At 58.7% G+C, this 15,800-nt stretch overlaps 1 protein-coding gene across 5 annotated transcripts in view; it reads right to left on the bottom strand.

Moving 5' to 3' along the window:
- The window catches only part of Pip5k1c (phosphatidylinositol-4-phosphate 5-kinase type 1 gamma), a 32,092-nt gene that overhangs the window by 3,101 nt on the left and 13,191 nt on the right, over positions 1-15,800 (bottom strand). For 3 of the 5 annotated variants that reach the window (XM_028771804.1, XM_028771802.1, XM_028771801.1), the window contains exons 2-16: positions 12,646-12,677; positions 12,023-12,115; positions 11,528-11,658; positions 10,934-11,051; positions 9,769-9,921; positions 8,078-8,377; positions 5,806-6,011; positions 5,000-5,083; positions 4,763-4,811; positions 4,370-4,454; positions 3,923-4,084; positions 3,459-3,597; positions 3,322-3,354; positions 2,888-2,986; positions 1,760-1,886 (exon numbers count right to left, since the gene is read on the bottom strand). In XM_028771804.1, the coding sequence (XP_028627637.1) occupies positions 1,760-1,886; positions 2,888-2,986; positions 3,322-3,354; positions 3,459-3,597; positions 3,923-4,084; positions 4,370-4,454; positions 4,763-4,811; positions 5,000-5,083; positions 5,806-6,011; positions 8,078-8,377; positions 9,769-9,921; positions 10,934-11,051; positions 11,528-11,658; positions 12,023-12,115; positions 12,646-12,677 (1,811 nt within the window). Of the gene's footprint in view, positions 1-832; positions 911-1,759; positions 1,887-2,887; positions 2,987-3,321; positions 3,355-3,458; positions 3,598-3,922; positions 4,085-4,369; positions 4,455-4,762; positions 4,812-4,999; positions 5,084-5,805; positions 6,012-8,077; positions 8,378-9,768; positions 9,922-10,933; positions 11,052-11,527; positions 11,659-12,022; positions 12,116-12,645; positions 12,678-15,800 lie in introns of all 5 variants that reach the window. The other 2 variants (XM_028771805.1, XM_028771803.1) reach the window with 2 other exon arrangements.

Raw genomic sequence — 15,800 nt, forward strand, 5'->3', positions numbered from 1 at the left:
AGCGGAGCCTCACTGCGCTCCCCCAGGACTGGAACCAGAGAGCCAGTCCTGGGCTGTCACCCTGCCTTCTGCTGGGGTTCCCAGTGGCAAGGAGCACAGTCCCAGGAGTGGGGCACAGAAGGGCCTCAGACAAGGCTGCCGGTGCAGAGCAGATAGATCAAGGAGGTGGGGGTGTCTCACCCCCAGAGGCCAGCCAGACGCCCGTGGTCTGTCTACCTCCTGCAAGGAACCTAACAGTCTACCCTGCAGAGGGCAGCCTTGTACCCCCCAACTTAGCCGTCCCTGGCTCAAAGTGCAGGTCCCGTTTCCATCTCTCAATGCTGGGTGACAGACGGGCTGTGCATCTCTGGGCAGGCCACCCTGCCTCTCTGAGACTGGCACTTATTGTTGAAATGGAGGTAACAGGCCCAGCTATGAGGCCCACTGCAGCCAAGTCATCTGTCCTGGGAGGTCACTTGGACGAGTGTTGGGACTAGGAGGAGGGGTTCTTCTGAACCCTGTGCCCTTGTGGTTCCTTGTGTGGCCTGAGCCTCCGTTTCTCCTCCTGTGAAGTATGTAAGGAGGGAAGGGCAGCTGCTGGCTCGGCGGTCCCTGTAGCACAGGGCTCAGCAACACTCAAGCTTGGGTGATGACGAGTGCCCACGCTTGTGACATGGCCGCAGATGGGTAGTTGAAAGGGAGTGGCGCTCGGGCCACAGCATGTCTCTGGTCTAGGCGGGGCTCAGCTGACCTACACTACAGCTGTGATTTCCCTCGGTCACTTGAGAGAAAGGATGTGGGGTGCTGTGTTCTGGAGCCCCATCTCCACGCGTGGCGGGCTGTGGTCACTTACAGCGCCTGTGTGGTTTGGTGTCACGGCCCGCAGTTGGCGACGACGGGGAGAGAAAAGCCAGTATCTCCCATGAGCGAACTGGCCACACAGTGGGCCGGGCGGGAGGAAGGAAGAGAGGAGAGGGTAGAGGATGAAGCGGGAACCAGGCAGGGGTGCAGGTGGGCAGCTGAGCGGGTACAGGCACAGGCAGCTGAAGCAGGACGTGTGGCTGGGTCGGGGACTAGGCACCCCATAAGGCCAGAACCTAATCCAGGACACAGCCCTGGGCACTCCCGGGTCCAAACCAGCTACACGCACGCATCCTCGGCCCAACATGGGAGACAGTATGTCTGCCCAGGTGGGAGTGTGGGCCTCACTGGAGCGCTTAGGGACAGTGGCTGGGTTAGTAAGGAGAAGTGAGGACCCCAGTGGGAGAGGGCAACCCTAGACCTCAGATGAGGTTTCAGCACCAGGGTCAAGAGAGGACACTGACAGTGCCAGCTGACCCCAGGGCTGCGGCAGCTCTGACCTGCTATGGGCATAGTCCTGTTTTGGGCCCGCAACCACCGTAAGTATTTCTCCCTGTGGTGGACAGGGTAAGTCATGGATGGTCTCAGATCCGCAAGGCCTGGGCTGAACTAGCCTTGTCCATGAAGCGGCATGACCCACCTCACAGAGCAGGCGGCATGGAGCCCTCCTGCCGCTCACCGGGTCCCTAGGCCCCACTATCCCGAGTGTCACCTACCCCAGAAGGATAAAGCTTTCTCGTGGGCTCCCAGCTTGCCAGAGACACAGGGCCTCAGTCTTTGCTCAGGTGTCCCCATGAGGAGGACAATGGCCCTGCCACCCAGAGTGATCACACCAGAGACAGAGCAGTTGTGACTATCCACAGGTGCCTTGAAGGCCAAGGCCAAAGGGGCCTGGGGGAGGGGTGGTGGGAGAACTTACAAAATAGATGTCTGTGGAGGGCACATCCTCCTCATCTGAGGCCTGGCTGGCGGGCTCTGAGGCCTGGCTGGCAGCGTCTACTTCCACAGTGGCTTCGGCCGATGCCCCAGATAGGGGGACCTCCACTCTGGAGACACAGAACAGGGATGGGGTGAGAGATGATTTTGTGCACAGCCCACCCTCCCAGTCCTAAATGGATCTACCAACTCTCTCCATCTCAGGGGACACTATTTTTGGTTTTCAAGATAGGTCTCAACCCATACCTGTCTGTGCTGCCCAGTTCTGCCAACTGGACACAAAGCAGTCATCCCTGAAGAGGGACTGGTAATTGAGGAAAATGTCCCCCACCACACTGTCCTACACACCAGTCTACAGGGTATGTTCTTTCTTCTTTTACTGACTTTTACATTTATTTTGAAACAGGGTCTCTCAACATAGCCCAGCTGTCCTAGTGTCTCTGTACACCAGGCTGGCCTCAAACTCACGGAGACTGCCTTGCCTCTGCCTCCTGAATGCTGTGATTAAAGGTGTGACCACCACACCCAGTCAGTGGGGCGTTGTCTCTATTGATTGATGTGGGAGGTCCTGCCCACTGTGGAGGGGGCGCACCCCGCGGGTGGTCCTGGGTATGTAAGAAAGCCTGCTGATGCTGGGCGGTGGTGGTGCACGCCTTTAATCCCAGCACTTGGGAGGCAGAGGCAGGCGGATTTCTGAGTTCGAGGCCAGCCTGGTCTACAGAGTGAGTTCCAGGACAGCCAGGACTACACAGAGAAACCCTGTCTCGGAAAACAAAACAAAACAAACGAACAAAAAAAGCCTGCTGAGGTACCTCCATGGTCTCAGTCAGCTTCAGCCCTGACTTCCCTTAGTGATGAAAGTAACCTGAGAGCTATCAGGGGAAATAAACCCTTCCCTTCCTAAATTATGGTCATGGCAATTATCACAGTAACAGAAACCCTAACTAAGACATCATCCTTCTGCCTCAGTGCTTGGGTGACAGGTGGGCACACACTACTTAGATCACAGCCATGAACAACTCAGCTGGGTGTCCTGTCCCCTTGTGTTAAGAGCAGGCAGGGCTGGATGGGCCGCTGCAGTGTCAGCATTGTGAGGGAGGGGGGCACTTACCCTGTACCCTGCTCCTTGGGGACGACCCCCACACCGCACACGGGCTCCACCTGCACAGTTATCTTCTGCAGGTCTTCCGCATGGGGCTCCTCCTGGGGCCTGCAGAGGACGGCCCAGCCTCAGTCTCCTCCCTGACCCCAGAGCTGCATGCAATTCCTGGTTCCCGGGGAGTCCTAGCCTGGGGTGGTCCCCGGGGAGCAGCTGCGGGTCCTGCCGAGGCCTGGAGTGCATTCGCAGCACAAGCAGGTGGCTGTGTGGCCAGCGGCCCGCACGCTGGGGAGCTTGGCCCTGGTGTCTGGAACTGGGATGCAGGAGGGTCGGAAGGTTCTGGAAGCCGGCCAGGCCTGTAGTGTCTGTGGGGTGAAGCCTGGAGCTCAGTGCCAAATGTTGCTGCCTGTTAGGTGGGTGGGGCCATGGGGAAAGAAGGGGCTCACCGGCCATCCTGGCCTGAGGATTGTGTGCGCCGCCTGTGGGAAAGGCAGAGGAGATGGGTACCTGGGTCAGAGCTGTGGTGACAGGCCTGTGGTTGCCTGCTCCCAGCACCAGCTCCACCCACCTGAACCCTGCCCACCTGTACCGGGGCTGCTCTGATGTGTCTGAAGGGGACCGTTCTGGGATGGAGAGGGAGGTGGAGGACAGGGTGGTGGCGATGGAGGCTGTGGTGGCTTCCTCAAAGGACGGTGGGGTACAGGGCAGGAGGTCAGGCCGGCCTGTGGGAGCAGCAAGCAGGAGCCTGTATGCCACGCAGCCCACCTCAGGAGCTGGCCTTCTGCTCTAGCCCTTGTAAACGGTCCTTCAGCTACCCTGTCCACTCTGGTCGGTCATGTTAGTGTCAGAAACCTGGACCACTCAGCAGTCGCAGGACCTGCTGCAGCCATTCCTTCCTGCTGGTACGCCCCTCTCATCTCCCACTACCTCCTGGGCTCAGGCTGCCCCGTGACCTCTGCAGCCACTGTATGGCATGCCCCAGCCCATGTGCCCAGGTTCCTTCAAGGCTGGCTTCCTGGGTGCCCAGAGCCCAGGTTGGCAGGTCACCTTCATCTTCCAGCGTGGGGTAGCTGCGGGCCCCCCGCAGGTCATACTGCACATCTTCTCTCTCGCTGGGGATCTGGCTGGCTGAGAAGGCAGCAGTGGGCCCCAGGGGTTTGACAGCCAGCAGAGCACCACGCCCTTTCTTGGATGGAGAGGACTTCAGGGCTGCAGAGTCAGGCAGAAGGGGCAAGGGTCAGTACTGGGATGACCTCGGATTCCATGGCTTCCAGGCAGCATCTCTCCCTCCCTTGTTGTCTATGTGCTGTGCTCCGTCCTTCAGGACTGCACAGGAGGCTGGGTGCAGCCCTGCCTGCACTGGTGACATGGGGCCCATCTGGGCCCAGGGCTGCAGATCAGGCTCACTGGCGCTCGCCTGGCTGGTCTCACTTTTCCCCCAACCCCAGCCGGGACTCGCTGGCCCTTGTCCCTGTCCCACAGGTGATGGCTCACAGGAACTCTTCCGGAAGACTGTGCTGCTCATGAACTTGAAGAAGCGCTCGGCATAGAAGCTGGGCCGGTGGACGGAGACAGTGTCCTAGGAAAGCAGGTGAGAGGGGATGAGGTCATGCACGCACACGCACCAGCATTGGCCAGCTGACTGCAGCACACACTCTGGACCCTTCTGCCAGGACCGTCCTGTCCTAAAGCCCCTTCGGGAAGTTTCTCTGTTCAAGCCTTGATCCTATGGGAGTCCTGAACACGGGTGTGAGAGTCACCGAGGCAGGGGCCGTGGTGCCTCAGCAGCTCAGCACACTCCTGTGGAAGGTAGGGCAGAGGCTGACGCTGGGCTTCATGTCCCCGGCCCATTCTGGCCTCTCAGTGCAGTGAATGAATAGAGCTCACCCCATCATGGACGAGGGCCTTCCAGGTGTGTTCCAACTTCTTGATGAACCTGGGGACAAACGGGACGGAGACTGTCAGCCCAGTGGCCCAACGCCAGCCTGGGAGGCAGGGCTCAGAGGAACCCACCAAGCTGGGCTGACAGGGGTAGTTGGAGTTGGGGTGAAACCCAGATGCAGCTGAAGACTGGGTGGGCTGGGGTCAAGGCGGGTGTGCGGAAGGTGGGCGTGGCCCGCGCACCTGTAGGACTGCAGAATGTCGATGATGCCGATGTGGAGGAGCAGGCGCTCGCCGCGCCCATTCACGGCCGGGATCCCCCCCATCCTGTGCAGAGAGACTCTGATCAGCTGAACCCAGGAGGGCTAGGCTCACAATTCTGGGACCACCATGTCGGGAGCAGATGGGGCCAGAAGCTACCCTGGGGCCCAGCCTGAGCAACCACAGCAGGGCTCCATGGATACACACACCACAGGGCATGGCTGCCTCAAACATCCCGAGGAGTTGATGCAACAAGCCTGACCCATGAGGTCCAGTCCAGTTAGTGACCTTCCTCGATGGCTCAGTGGCCCCAAGCCCTGAAGCTGAAGCCCCACAGGCTCACCGGGTCGTCCCCCCCCAGCCCCCCCAGGGCTCCACGCAGATTCTACAAAGCCAAGCCGGTGAGGAGACAGCGCACAAGGCCTCGGCTCGTTCTTGTCTCACAGGTGAGGCTCATCCCTGGCCTGTGACTGACAGCTCGCCCTCCCACCTCTGAGGGCAGGGTACCCTCCCTTTCAGACCATGGTGTGGGCTAGATGAAGAGGGAACACATGGCCTCCCGCTGGGCCACTGTGAAGCCCCTGGCCCTCTCTGTTCCGCAGTCTCACCATGCTGCGCCGGCTGGCCTGGAACTCATGAGATTCCCCTGCCTCTGCCTCCACCCCAAGTGCTGGGATGTAAGTGTGCAGCCCCGTGCCCAGCTGCTCTGCCCCTTTGTAGTCGGGCTCTTAACTGGACAGCCTTTTCACTCCATGTGGAAGGAATGGGGCTCCAGCAAGCACACTTACGTGTCATCCGTCTCAATGGCCTCCCCACGGGCAGCTCCGCCCTGGATGGACTCCATGGCCGTGGAGTACAGAGCCTTCTGGGCCACGGGCCGCTTCTCATCCGCCTTGCTCTGGGCGCCCTCGGCCTGGCGCTCTCGCTCCTGCTGATCGATGTTGTGCACGCCCAGCAGCAGGCTGTAGTCCATTATTTTGAAGCTCTCCAACACCTAGCACCAGGGACACAGGTCAGGGGACACAGGTCAGGGACACAGGTCAGGGGACACAGACCAGGGGACACAGACCAGGGGACACAGGCCAGGGACACAGGTCAGGGGACACAGGTCAGGGACACAGGTCAGGGGACACAGGCCAGGGACACAGGTCAGGGGACACAGGTCAGGGGACACAGGCCAGGGGACACAGGCCAGGGGACACAAGTCAGGGACACAGGCCAGGGGACACAGGTCAGGGGACACAGGCCAGGGACACAGGCCAGGGACACAGGTCAGGGGACATAGGTCAGGGACACAGGCCAGGGGACACAGGTCAGGGGACACAGACCAGGGGACACAGGTCAGGGGACACAGGTCAGGGACACATGTTAGGGACACAGGCCAGGGACACAGGTCGGGACACAGGTCAGGGACACATGTTAGGGACACAGGCCAGGGACACAGACCAAGGGACAGAGGTCAGGGGACACAGGTCAGGGGACACAGGCCAGGGGACACAGGTCAGGGGACACAGGTCAGGGACACAGGTCAGGGGACACAGGCCAGGGGACACAGGTCAGGGACACAAGTTAGGGACACAGGTCAGGGGACACAGGTCAGGGGACACAGGTCAGGGGACACAGGTCAGGGACACAGGTTAGGGACACAGGTCAGGGGACACAGGTCAGGGGACAGGTGGTGCAGCCGCCAACCCAAACACAATGGGGACCCAGCACCCTGGCAAAGGTGCCCTAGTGTTATCAGGACCAACAGGGTCCCGAAGGGGACGGACTTAAGTCTCCTGGATGGAGGGCTTGGTCCAGGATGAGGCTGCTTGGTCCTGGGGGTGGGGGGTGCAGTGTGTGACTCTCAGGACTGGAAGCCAGATCCGCTCAGGACAGGCAGCAGAGCTGACAGGTCCCCTGAGCTGGTCCTTCAGGGAGCCTGAGAGCCATCGACTCAGAAGACAGGGTGCTGACTGCTGATGCCTGCCCCCCCTCCAACTTTGCAGGAGTCAGGAACTTAAGAGACTGCTTTTAGGTAGGCCTTGTTTGGTGCGCATCTTTAATTTCAGCACTTGGGAGACAGAGGCAGGCAGAACTATCTCTAGGTCCTGACTGGTCTATATAGCAAGTTCCAGGACAGCCTGGGCTACGTGAGACCCTTCACACTATGTAGTTCAGACTGAAACCCACAGGTGGCATTCCTCGCTGCAGCCTCCCAGCTGCAGAATGGCAGGCACACGTTGCTACGCATTGCTACCCCTGGCTCGGACTTCCTTCAGTCTTTGTGCTGTGTCCTCTCCCTACACTTGTCCCTGCCACTCCCGAGACTCCTTCCAGAATCCCCAGGAGGCAGGAACTTCTCCTCACAGAGGGCAGGGTCTCGACCCTCTTGAGCTCTTTACCCACTAATTCCTTGTTTCTTTTTTTTTTTTTAAACATTTTTTTATTAGATATTTTATTTACATTTCATATGTTATCCCCTTGTTTCTTTTTTAAAATTTAACTTTTACTTTTCTACTTACTCACTTATGTCCTGCTTACTGCCCCCTCCTGGTCACCACCTCACACAATCCTTCTCCTCTCCCTTTCTCCTCTGAGCGGGTGGGGGTCCCCCTCTGTTCCCCCCCACATACACACACACTTCAAGTCCCTGAGATACTAGGCACTTCCTCTCCCACTGAGGTCAGACAAGGCAGCCCAGCTAGAAGAACAATCCCACGGACAGGCCACAGTTTTTGGGACAGCCCTGCTCCAGCTGTTTGGTAGCTACAAGAAGGCCAAGCTGCACACCTGCTACAAGTGAGCGGGAGGCCTGGGTCCAGCCTGCGCAGGTTCCTCGGTTGGTGGTTCGACTCTGAGAGCCCCAAGGTGCTACTCAAACACCAACCCCGAGACCACCGCAGCCCATCTTCATCTTCTGTACGGAGACAGCTTCACTTATCCAAGCTTTGACCCTAGCCTGCGTGACTCTCCTGCCTCAGCTTTCCAAGAGCTGGGACAATAGGAATCACCAGCGCGAACTGGTTCCACTCCTGAGCTCCAGCAGCTCCGGGTGAGGGCGGGGCCGAGGCTTACCAGGCAGTCTCGCTGCAGCGTCTTGACCAGGGCGCCAAAGGTGTCTGAGTCCAGCAGCAGCCCCTCAGGCATGTCCTGCATGAAGTCCAGGTCCTTGTAGGTGGGCAGGTTCTTCTCCTTCTCCTTCTTGCTGGCCCTGCGCTTGTACGTGGAGCCCTTGAGGTCGAATTTGAGGTGCATCTTAACGACACGGGGCAGCACGTTGTTCATAACCACCACGCGGATGTTCTTGCCACCAGACTGCACGCAGTACAGCCCATAGAACTTGGGCAGCAGCGTCCGCGGGTTCTGGTTGAGGTTCTGTAGGGTGAGGAAAAGGAGCCATCCTTCAGTGGGTGACCAACATCCGGCTTGACCCTCAGATCACAGAAGAGTGGGGGATGGCTTCCCGACTGTCCACCTGCACTCCACCCCAGCCCCTCACTGGGGACTCTAGGCGGGGCTCCAGCCCTGACCACGCCCCAGCCCCTCTCATTGTTTTTTTTTCTTTTGATTTTTTTTTTTTGGTTTTTCGAGACAGGGTTTCTCTGTGTAGCCCTGGCTGTCCTGGAACTCACTCTGTAGACCAGGCTGGCCTCGAACTCAGATTTGACAAGTGCTGGGATTAAAGGTGTATACAACACTATCTGGCGCTGTCCTGGCTGTTTTTACTTTATGTGCATGAGTGTGTGCCTACGTGTGTGAATATGCATGTTGTGTGTGCCTGGTGCCCACAGGGCAGAAATGGGCATCGGATCCCTTGGACCCACGGCTGTGGGCAGCTGCACATCTACGCTGGGTGTTGAGAACTGAGGCCAGGTCCTCTGTGAGAGCCGCTGGTACTCTAACCACTGGGTTACCTCTCCAGTTCCTATTGACACTCTTGTTTGTTCCTTGGTTTGCAGACAGGGTGTCTGTCAGTCTGGAGCTGCTGTCTCATTAGCACACCCTGCTTCTTAGCATTCACTAGTGTGTGTGCACACGAGTAAGGCTGCATGGCATAGCACACACGTACAAGTCAGGAGTCACTTCTTTCCTTACACTGTGCTTTCCTGTGACGTAGTCTGGTAGATCAGGCCAGGGACAGGCGCCTTTGCCTTTCCCCGAGCCGCCCTTGGCTAAAGCTCCTGCCTGGGGTCTCTCCATGTCTCTGAGGGCCTGAGCTCTCATCCCATCCCAGGCACACAGTCACTGGCTCCTGAGCTCAGGACATTTGGGGTCCCACCTGGGCATCATTCAGTGGAAGAATGAGCTACCCCCGGTGGTCACACTCCTGGTCCAACCCAGCTGGGACTAGAAGTCTGGCTCTGTTTAGTGGAGGAGGCCCTGCACCACTGGCCTTTTTTTCTTTTTTCTTTTTTGGTTTTTCGAGACAGGGTTTCTGTGTGTAGCCCTGGCTGTCCTGGAACTCACTCTGTAGACCAGGCTGGCCTCGAACTCAGAAATCCACCTGCCTCTGCCTCCCAAGTGCTGGGATTAAAGGCGTGCGCCACCACGGCCCGGCTACCACTGGCCTTTCATAAGCAGTCTGTGCCCACGGCTCACTGCAGCCCTCGCCCTCATGCTCCTGAGGAGATGCTGCTGTGAGCTCGAGGGGCGTGGCACAGTGGGAGGACTAGGGGGGCATTCCTGGATACTTCCCCATGCTGGAGCCTGTGAGAATGTTCTAGAAGCCCAGCTCCCACTCCTGCCCCCGCCCCGCGCACGCGCACCATGTAGTAACCAGGCAGCAGCTTCTGTAGGAACTCCGCCTCCTTGTGCATGACAGTCTTGATGATGAACTCATCGTCGCTGGTGACGTAGAAGACGGAGCCACTGGCCCCGGGGTTGGAGAGCTCGATGAGCGGCTCATTGCACAGCGAGTACTGCAGGGCAGAGGCAGGATGCGTGAGGGGGTGTGGCTGTCTGCCCCGCCCCCAGACGCGTACGAGCACCGTGTATGGAGAGTGTGACAGGCTTCCAGCCTCCTTCTGCTGCCACAGACATGGGCTGTGCGGACTGCTCGGACACGCCTGGCAGTGGGTAACCCTCTCTCCCTCCTACCTCTGCCCTACCTGGAACCTCAGTGTGAGGGCCACAACCCAGCAGCCATGCTGGGTCACGGGCACCTTCCAAGGCGGAGGCCGTGTGCACGCGGGCCCTCAGCCACGTTCCTTCCCACTTCCTGCCAGCCGACCTTCATGTGCCATCTCTGTACGTCAGTCTTCCCCACACTCCAGGGGGACGCTGACGCGTAGGGACACATGTCGAAGCCATGTTGCACCCGCTCCCCAGCCTGGCCATCTGTCTGTCCTCCACCCACTGTGGTGAGCCATATATATCTCTGAAAGGCAGGGACGCCCACACCTGGCTGCATCCCTGTCCCGCAGTGCTGGGCGTGTACCCTCATGGTCACTGGGTGGGACAGGACCCTCCTGGGAACTGACCGAACTATCCCTGTGTCTGGACCCCAAGGTCACTTCCCCCAAGGGCCTCTTGACCAAAGATACTCTAGGCCTGAAGCCCCAGCTGCTCTTTCTAGATGAATCCACAGCCTCCTGGAAACTGGGACCGACCCAACAGGAGCCAGTGAATAAGGACCAGAGAAACCACAACAGGGCAGGCTGCCATGAGAAGGCCCATGGGGGCAGGGTCAAGCCAGACCCCATGGCTGAAGACCTGGTCCCCAGTGTGTGCTCATGGGTAGTGTGGAGCCCAGGAGAGGATGGGAGGTCACAGGGAGGTGTGTCCTTAAAGGGGTCACAGACCTCCATCTCTCTATTCTGCCCACCGGAACCCAGCAGCAGTGCACGCTCCTGCCCTGGGAGGGGCACGCAGCCGCTGTTCTCAGGCTTCAGCCTGGGGACCTGTTACTTGGTGATGCTTACTGACACTTACTAAGTAGTCGTCCGGACGGATACCGAAGAGCTCCCGGAAGTAGCGGAAGGCAACAGGTGCATAGGTCTTGAATCGGAAATCCTGGAAGTGGTGGGCGGGGGTGAGGTTGCTTCCTTCACTGCAGAGGAGGACACAGAGGAGAGCTGTGAGGGGTGGTGCCTTTCTCGGGTGCCTCTCCCCATGTGTCCCATACACAACGCCACAAACCACTTGGGGTATTTTGACTGGCTTCAGGATATACCCCAACAATCATCTCTCCTGCCCTGACAGCACATGGAGGTCAGAGGTCAACACCTTTCCACGGCATTTTCTGAAGACTGCTTGTGTGGCCGTGAACTCTCTGCCTCCCTTGCACTGAGAGACAAGCACCAGGCCCGGCTTTTGAGTGGGTTTTGGGGCCAGAACCCGGAACCACCTTCAGCTAGCTACGTTCATGAGACCAGCTTTGGCCAAGGAGATGCAAGTGGGGCAGACACCATGTGTGTCTCTTCCTGTGGCCAAAATACTTGTAGGTAAGAGCACAGCCAGCCTTGCTGGTAACAGCTAGCACTCGGAACGCAGCTGTCAAGGGTGGCGCTGTGGCGCCTGGCCTACCTGGGGAAGAAGATACTCTCCACCACGTAGAAGTCCTGCATGAGCACGTCACGCTCCGGCTTAGAGCTCAGGTTGCCCACCGTGTACCCGATCCCCAGCTGGATGGCACCCTTCAGGGTGGACGAGGTGGTCTGTGGGGAGGGGTGGTGGCATCAGGACCCTGGTGGCCTCTTGTGCTGTGCAGCGCCCCCACGCCCCACCCCCGTGCTGCACTGGGGAGATCCAGCTGGCAGCTGCCTTCCATAGCCACACTGGGCAGGGGCTCCACACCACAACACAAGTGCGCTCAGAGGGGTGGGGTGACACAGTGCTCCTGGGACTGGACAGCAGGGCCTGTGTCACGTCCATCCTGGTGAACACTCTAGCAGACTGGATGGTGCTGCCTCTCTCACCAACCCCCCATCCACGCAGGAAGGCTGTGGGCCCTGGTGCCCGCAGGAGCTGTGGGCCAGCCACGGGGGGGCCCTTCTCAGCCCCCACACCTGTCTCGGCTACCTTCTTATACGTAGTCTCTCCCGACGCATCCACGCCACGATGGCCCAGCTTCTTCCCATGGCCAGGGCCTGGCTGCCCTGTCACCAAGGGGGCCTGGGGAACAGGGACCAAAATCACTTTGGGAAGGTAGCCAGAAGGTTCTGGAGCTGCAGAAGCAGAGGGATTGGGAGGCAGGGGTTGCTGTGCTGTGGGCTGGGGTGTCACCAGGGCCAAGCTGCCTGTGGTTCTCTACACCTGCCACCAGGGGGCACGCTGCTCCCAGGAACGCAGATTATCCCGACCGTCAGGACACTAGAGCCTAGCTCCCCTCTCGGAAGCTCTGCAGGCTCCGGGGTGTCCCAGGACCCCCTCCTCCCTGGTCTGAGGGCCCGAGGACAAACTGTCCCACCATGGACTCAGGACTGTCAAGTGGCAGGTGGTGGTGTCCTTGACCCCAGGCTAGGTGACCAAGGCCCCAGCCTCTTGTTGTGCCGATAGTGGCACTACCCACCACCCCCGACACACACACAATACTGCCCTCCTTCCCTGACACACTCAACAGTGTTTGGGTCTAGAGAAGTGCTGAGCACAGCCTCAGGACACACAGCAGCACACAGCCCATGCCTTCTCGGGCAAGGACTCACCTCTGCAAGGCCAGGCTTCTTCTGGGTCATACCTGGAGAGGAAGAGCACAGTCAGTGTGGAGGGCGCAGGCCCAGGCCAGACCTTCCTCAGTTCCTCTCCATCTTGCTTTCTGTTTTGCTTCTTTGGTTTGGTTTTTTGAGACAGGGTTTCTCTGTGTAGCCCTGGCTGTCCTGGAACTCACTCTGTAGACCAGGCTGGCCTTGAACTCACAGAGATCCTTCTGCCTCTGCCTCCCGAGGACTGGAATTGAAGGCGTGCATCGTCACGGCTGGCTGTGCCTTTGGTTTTGAGTCAGGGTCTCTTACTGAGCCTGGGGTTCACCGTTACTAGGCTGCCTAGCATCCGTTAGCCACAGGAATCCTCCTGCTTCCATCTCCCCAGCACTGGGTTAACAGCTGTGTGGCTTACTCAGCTTTTTACCTGGGTACTAGGGAGGCAAACTTAGTTCCTCTCACTTGTGTAGTAAGCCCTTTATCCACTGTTTAGCCACTCCTGTTCCAGGCTGTGTGTCTGTACCCAGGGGTGACTTCTTCCCCTGCCCTGGGGTGGTATTTCATCCCCACCCCAGGCTCACTGTGGTGTCTGGATCACAGACAGAGATGGGAGCACGTACTGTGTCTGCACGGGTTTCAAACGCAGCGCTCGGTGGATTGTGTGCGGCACCTGTGACCCAGGGTCCGAGGACGGCAAAGGGTCGCAGGAGTCTCTCACAGTCTCGAGGGAGACACTTGCGGATGGAAAGATGGGTGTTGGGATGAGGTGACTCTATCTCCAAGCCCGGTGTTACTGCTGGTTCCTCAGGGGAGGTAGAGGCTATCAGCTAAGGGATGCAGGCTCGCAGTGCACAGGACGGGCCTGTGACAGATGCTCCGCGCAGCTGGACACAGGAACACAACCACAGGACACTCTGACCCTGACAGGGAATGGGGACCGTGGTGGCTGATGGTGGGGAACCTTTCAGTCATTTCGACGGCAAGGCTGGGGCAGCAAGGAAGAATTCAGCCATGCTGGCAGCAGCTCTCAGGGCTGCAGGTGACATTCTGAGGTCCAGAGTCACCTGCTCCACCTGTAGCCAAGCATAGACCCTACGTGGACCACGGGCTATGAGCTTACTGGCTGACACAAGAGTCAAGACAGCCCCTGTGGATGGGGTCAGGAGAGGGACAGAGACACTCAGTGGCCCTGACACAGCTCAGACTCTTTCCTCTCAGCCAACTGTCTTCTGAGAGAGCAGCCCCGTTTTCCAGGAAATTATGTTTAAAAATAGTTAGGGAGGAGGGGAGGCGGGGGCACCAGCTGGCTCTGGGTGCGGTGTGTGAGGCCGTCAGCCCACATCTGCGAGTGGCACCCAGGCAAGTGGCAACTGTACTTACGGGGGCCATGCAATGACCCCTCAAGCTCCAGTCCAATGTCTGCTACCCCACGGCTGTGACCCTGGGTGAGTTTATGGCAGGTTTCTCCTGGGGAGGCTGGAAGCTGTGTCTCCATCATCACAAGCACCTCACCATCACACAGACACGGGCTGCGGCCGCTGAGGGGTACCAGCCGGAAAGGGGTTGGAATGGACAGGAAACAGAAACTCTGGCCAGGGAGGTCACAGGCCCTCGACCCTGACTCTGCTGTCACTGTGAGTGTGGGGAGCTGCCCACTAGCTCACTCCAACCAGCTGACTGGGTGACACGGAGGCCTCCTGTCCTGCTCTACTCCTCCACCCTGCCCTGGCACAGCTGTCCTCTGTAGCTACCTCTGCCAGACTCCTGCAAGGGTCCCTCACTGTGGAATGAGACCGTCACACCCCATGGCCACACTGCTCAACTGTTCAGGGCCTGGTAGCTGACGGTCCCATGCAGGACAGGTGACCTGCTCTGTCTCTGAGAGGAGGCCTGGGCAGGGAAGGAGACACCCTCTAAAGAACTGTGTGACCATGTGATCCTGGTAGCCCTCTGTCTCCACACACACCCTCAGGAGCGGGCGTAGGTGCATGCAGGAGTGTGGTGTAGAGCTTCAGATGCCTGTTACACAGCGGCAGCAGCAGCAGCAAACGGAGACATGGTGGCTGTGCCAACACTCCACAGTGCATGCTTGTCCTGGTGACCCGCACACTGGAGCATCATGCAGCCAAGAGCAGGAGGGAGGTGATACAGAGGACCCAGACAAGAAAGCCAGAGTGTCCATGACAGGCCGAGCCCAGGGTGGCAGAGCGCAGAAAGGCTGCATGTGTTACACAAAGAAGGCCTCCTCAGAGAGATGGACCATTCTGGACCTATGTAAATTCCCTGGGTGAATCATGGGAAGACCACACAGGTGTGTGTACCTTAAATAAATAATCCCTGAGTCTACCAATTATAGCTCCAAATCCTCAAACCAGAAGTTAGACTTGAGTGTCCACATCGGTAAACACATCACTTCTGGCGTAGGCCTCATGGGACCTCCAGACTCCATCTGTCACAGAGCTTGGCCCTGGCCTCCGAGTGGCCAGGATCAGGGTGCTGTGTGCAAGCATCACAGACACCTACCGACCTCCCCTCCCATCTGCTCGAGGCTTGCAGACCCAGCAGGTGACACCCCCAGCAGCAGGTCTCCACTGGAGCCCAGCCCACCTCTGCAGAGTGTGAGGGACAGGCCAGAGAGAGAAAGCTCAGCTTCCTGAGCAAAACACAGGTCCAGAAGGCTGCTGGCCACATCACCACGCTTCTGAGAGTGTGTGCAACCCTGTAACAACTGCGGAGCCAGGGACACCCGGGGGCACGCAGCCGACTTGTGGGGTTTAATGGTCTTTCTGCTACAGCCAATTTAAGGGACTTTAGGGTTGCCTGAGTGATTTAGTCCCATATGAAGAACCACCTGACCCATGTGGGACTCCAAAACCTTGCACCAGAAACAAGCTACTGAAGAGGAACTGGGTGCCATGTATTCCAGAGACACAGCAGGACATGAACGGCACCTTGGCTTCTGTCCCGAGGACTACAAAAAGAGAAAGAAGAAAGAAAAGATGGAGGAGGAGACAGAGGAAGACTTGGAGGGTAAAAGGAAGGAGGGGATGGAGGAGATGGAGGAGAAGGAGGAGAAGGAGGAGGAGGAGATGGGGGAAGAGGAGATGGAGGAGGTGGAGATGAAGGAGGAGGAGATGGAGGAGGAGGAGATGGAGGAGGAG

This window comes from Grammomys surdaster, unplaced genomic scaffold, assembly GCF_004785775.1.
Source record: "Grammomys surdaster isolate TR1022 unplaced genomic scaffold, NIH_TR_1.0 209, whole genome shotgun sequence".
Classification (NCBI taxonomy): Eukaryota; Metazoa; Chordata; class Mammalia; order Rodentia; family Muridae; genus Grammomys; species Grammomys surdaster.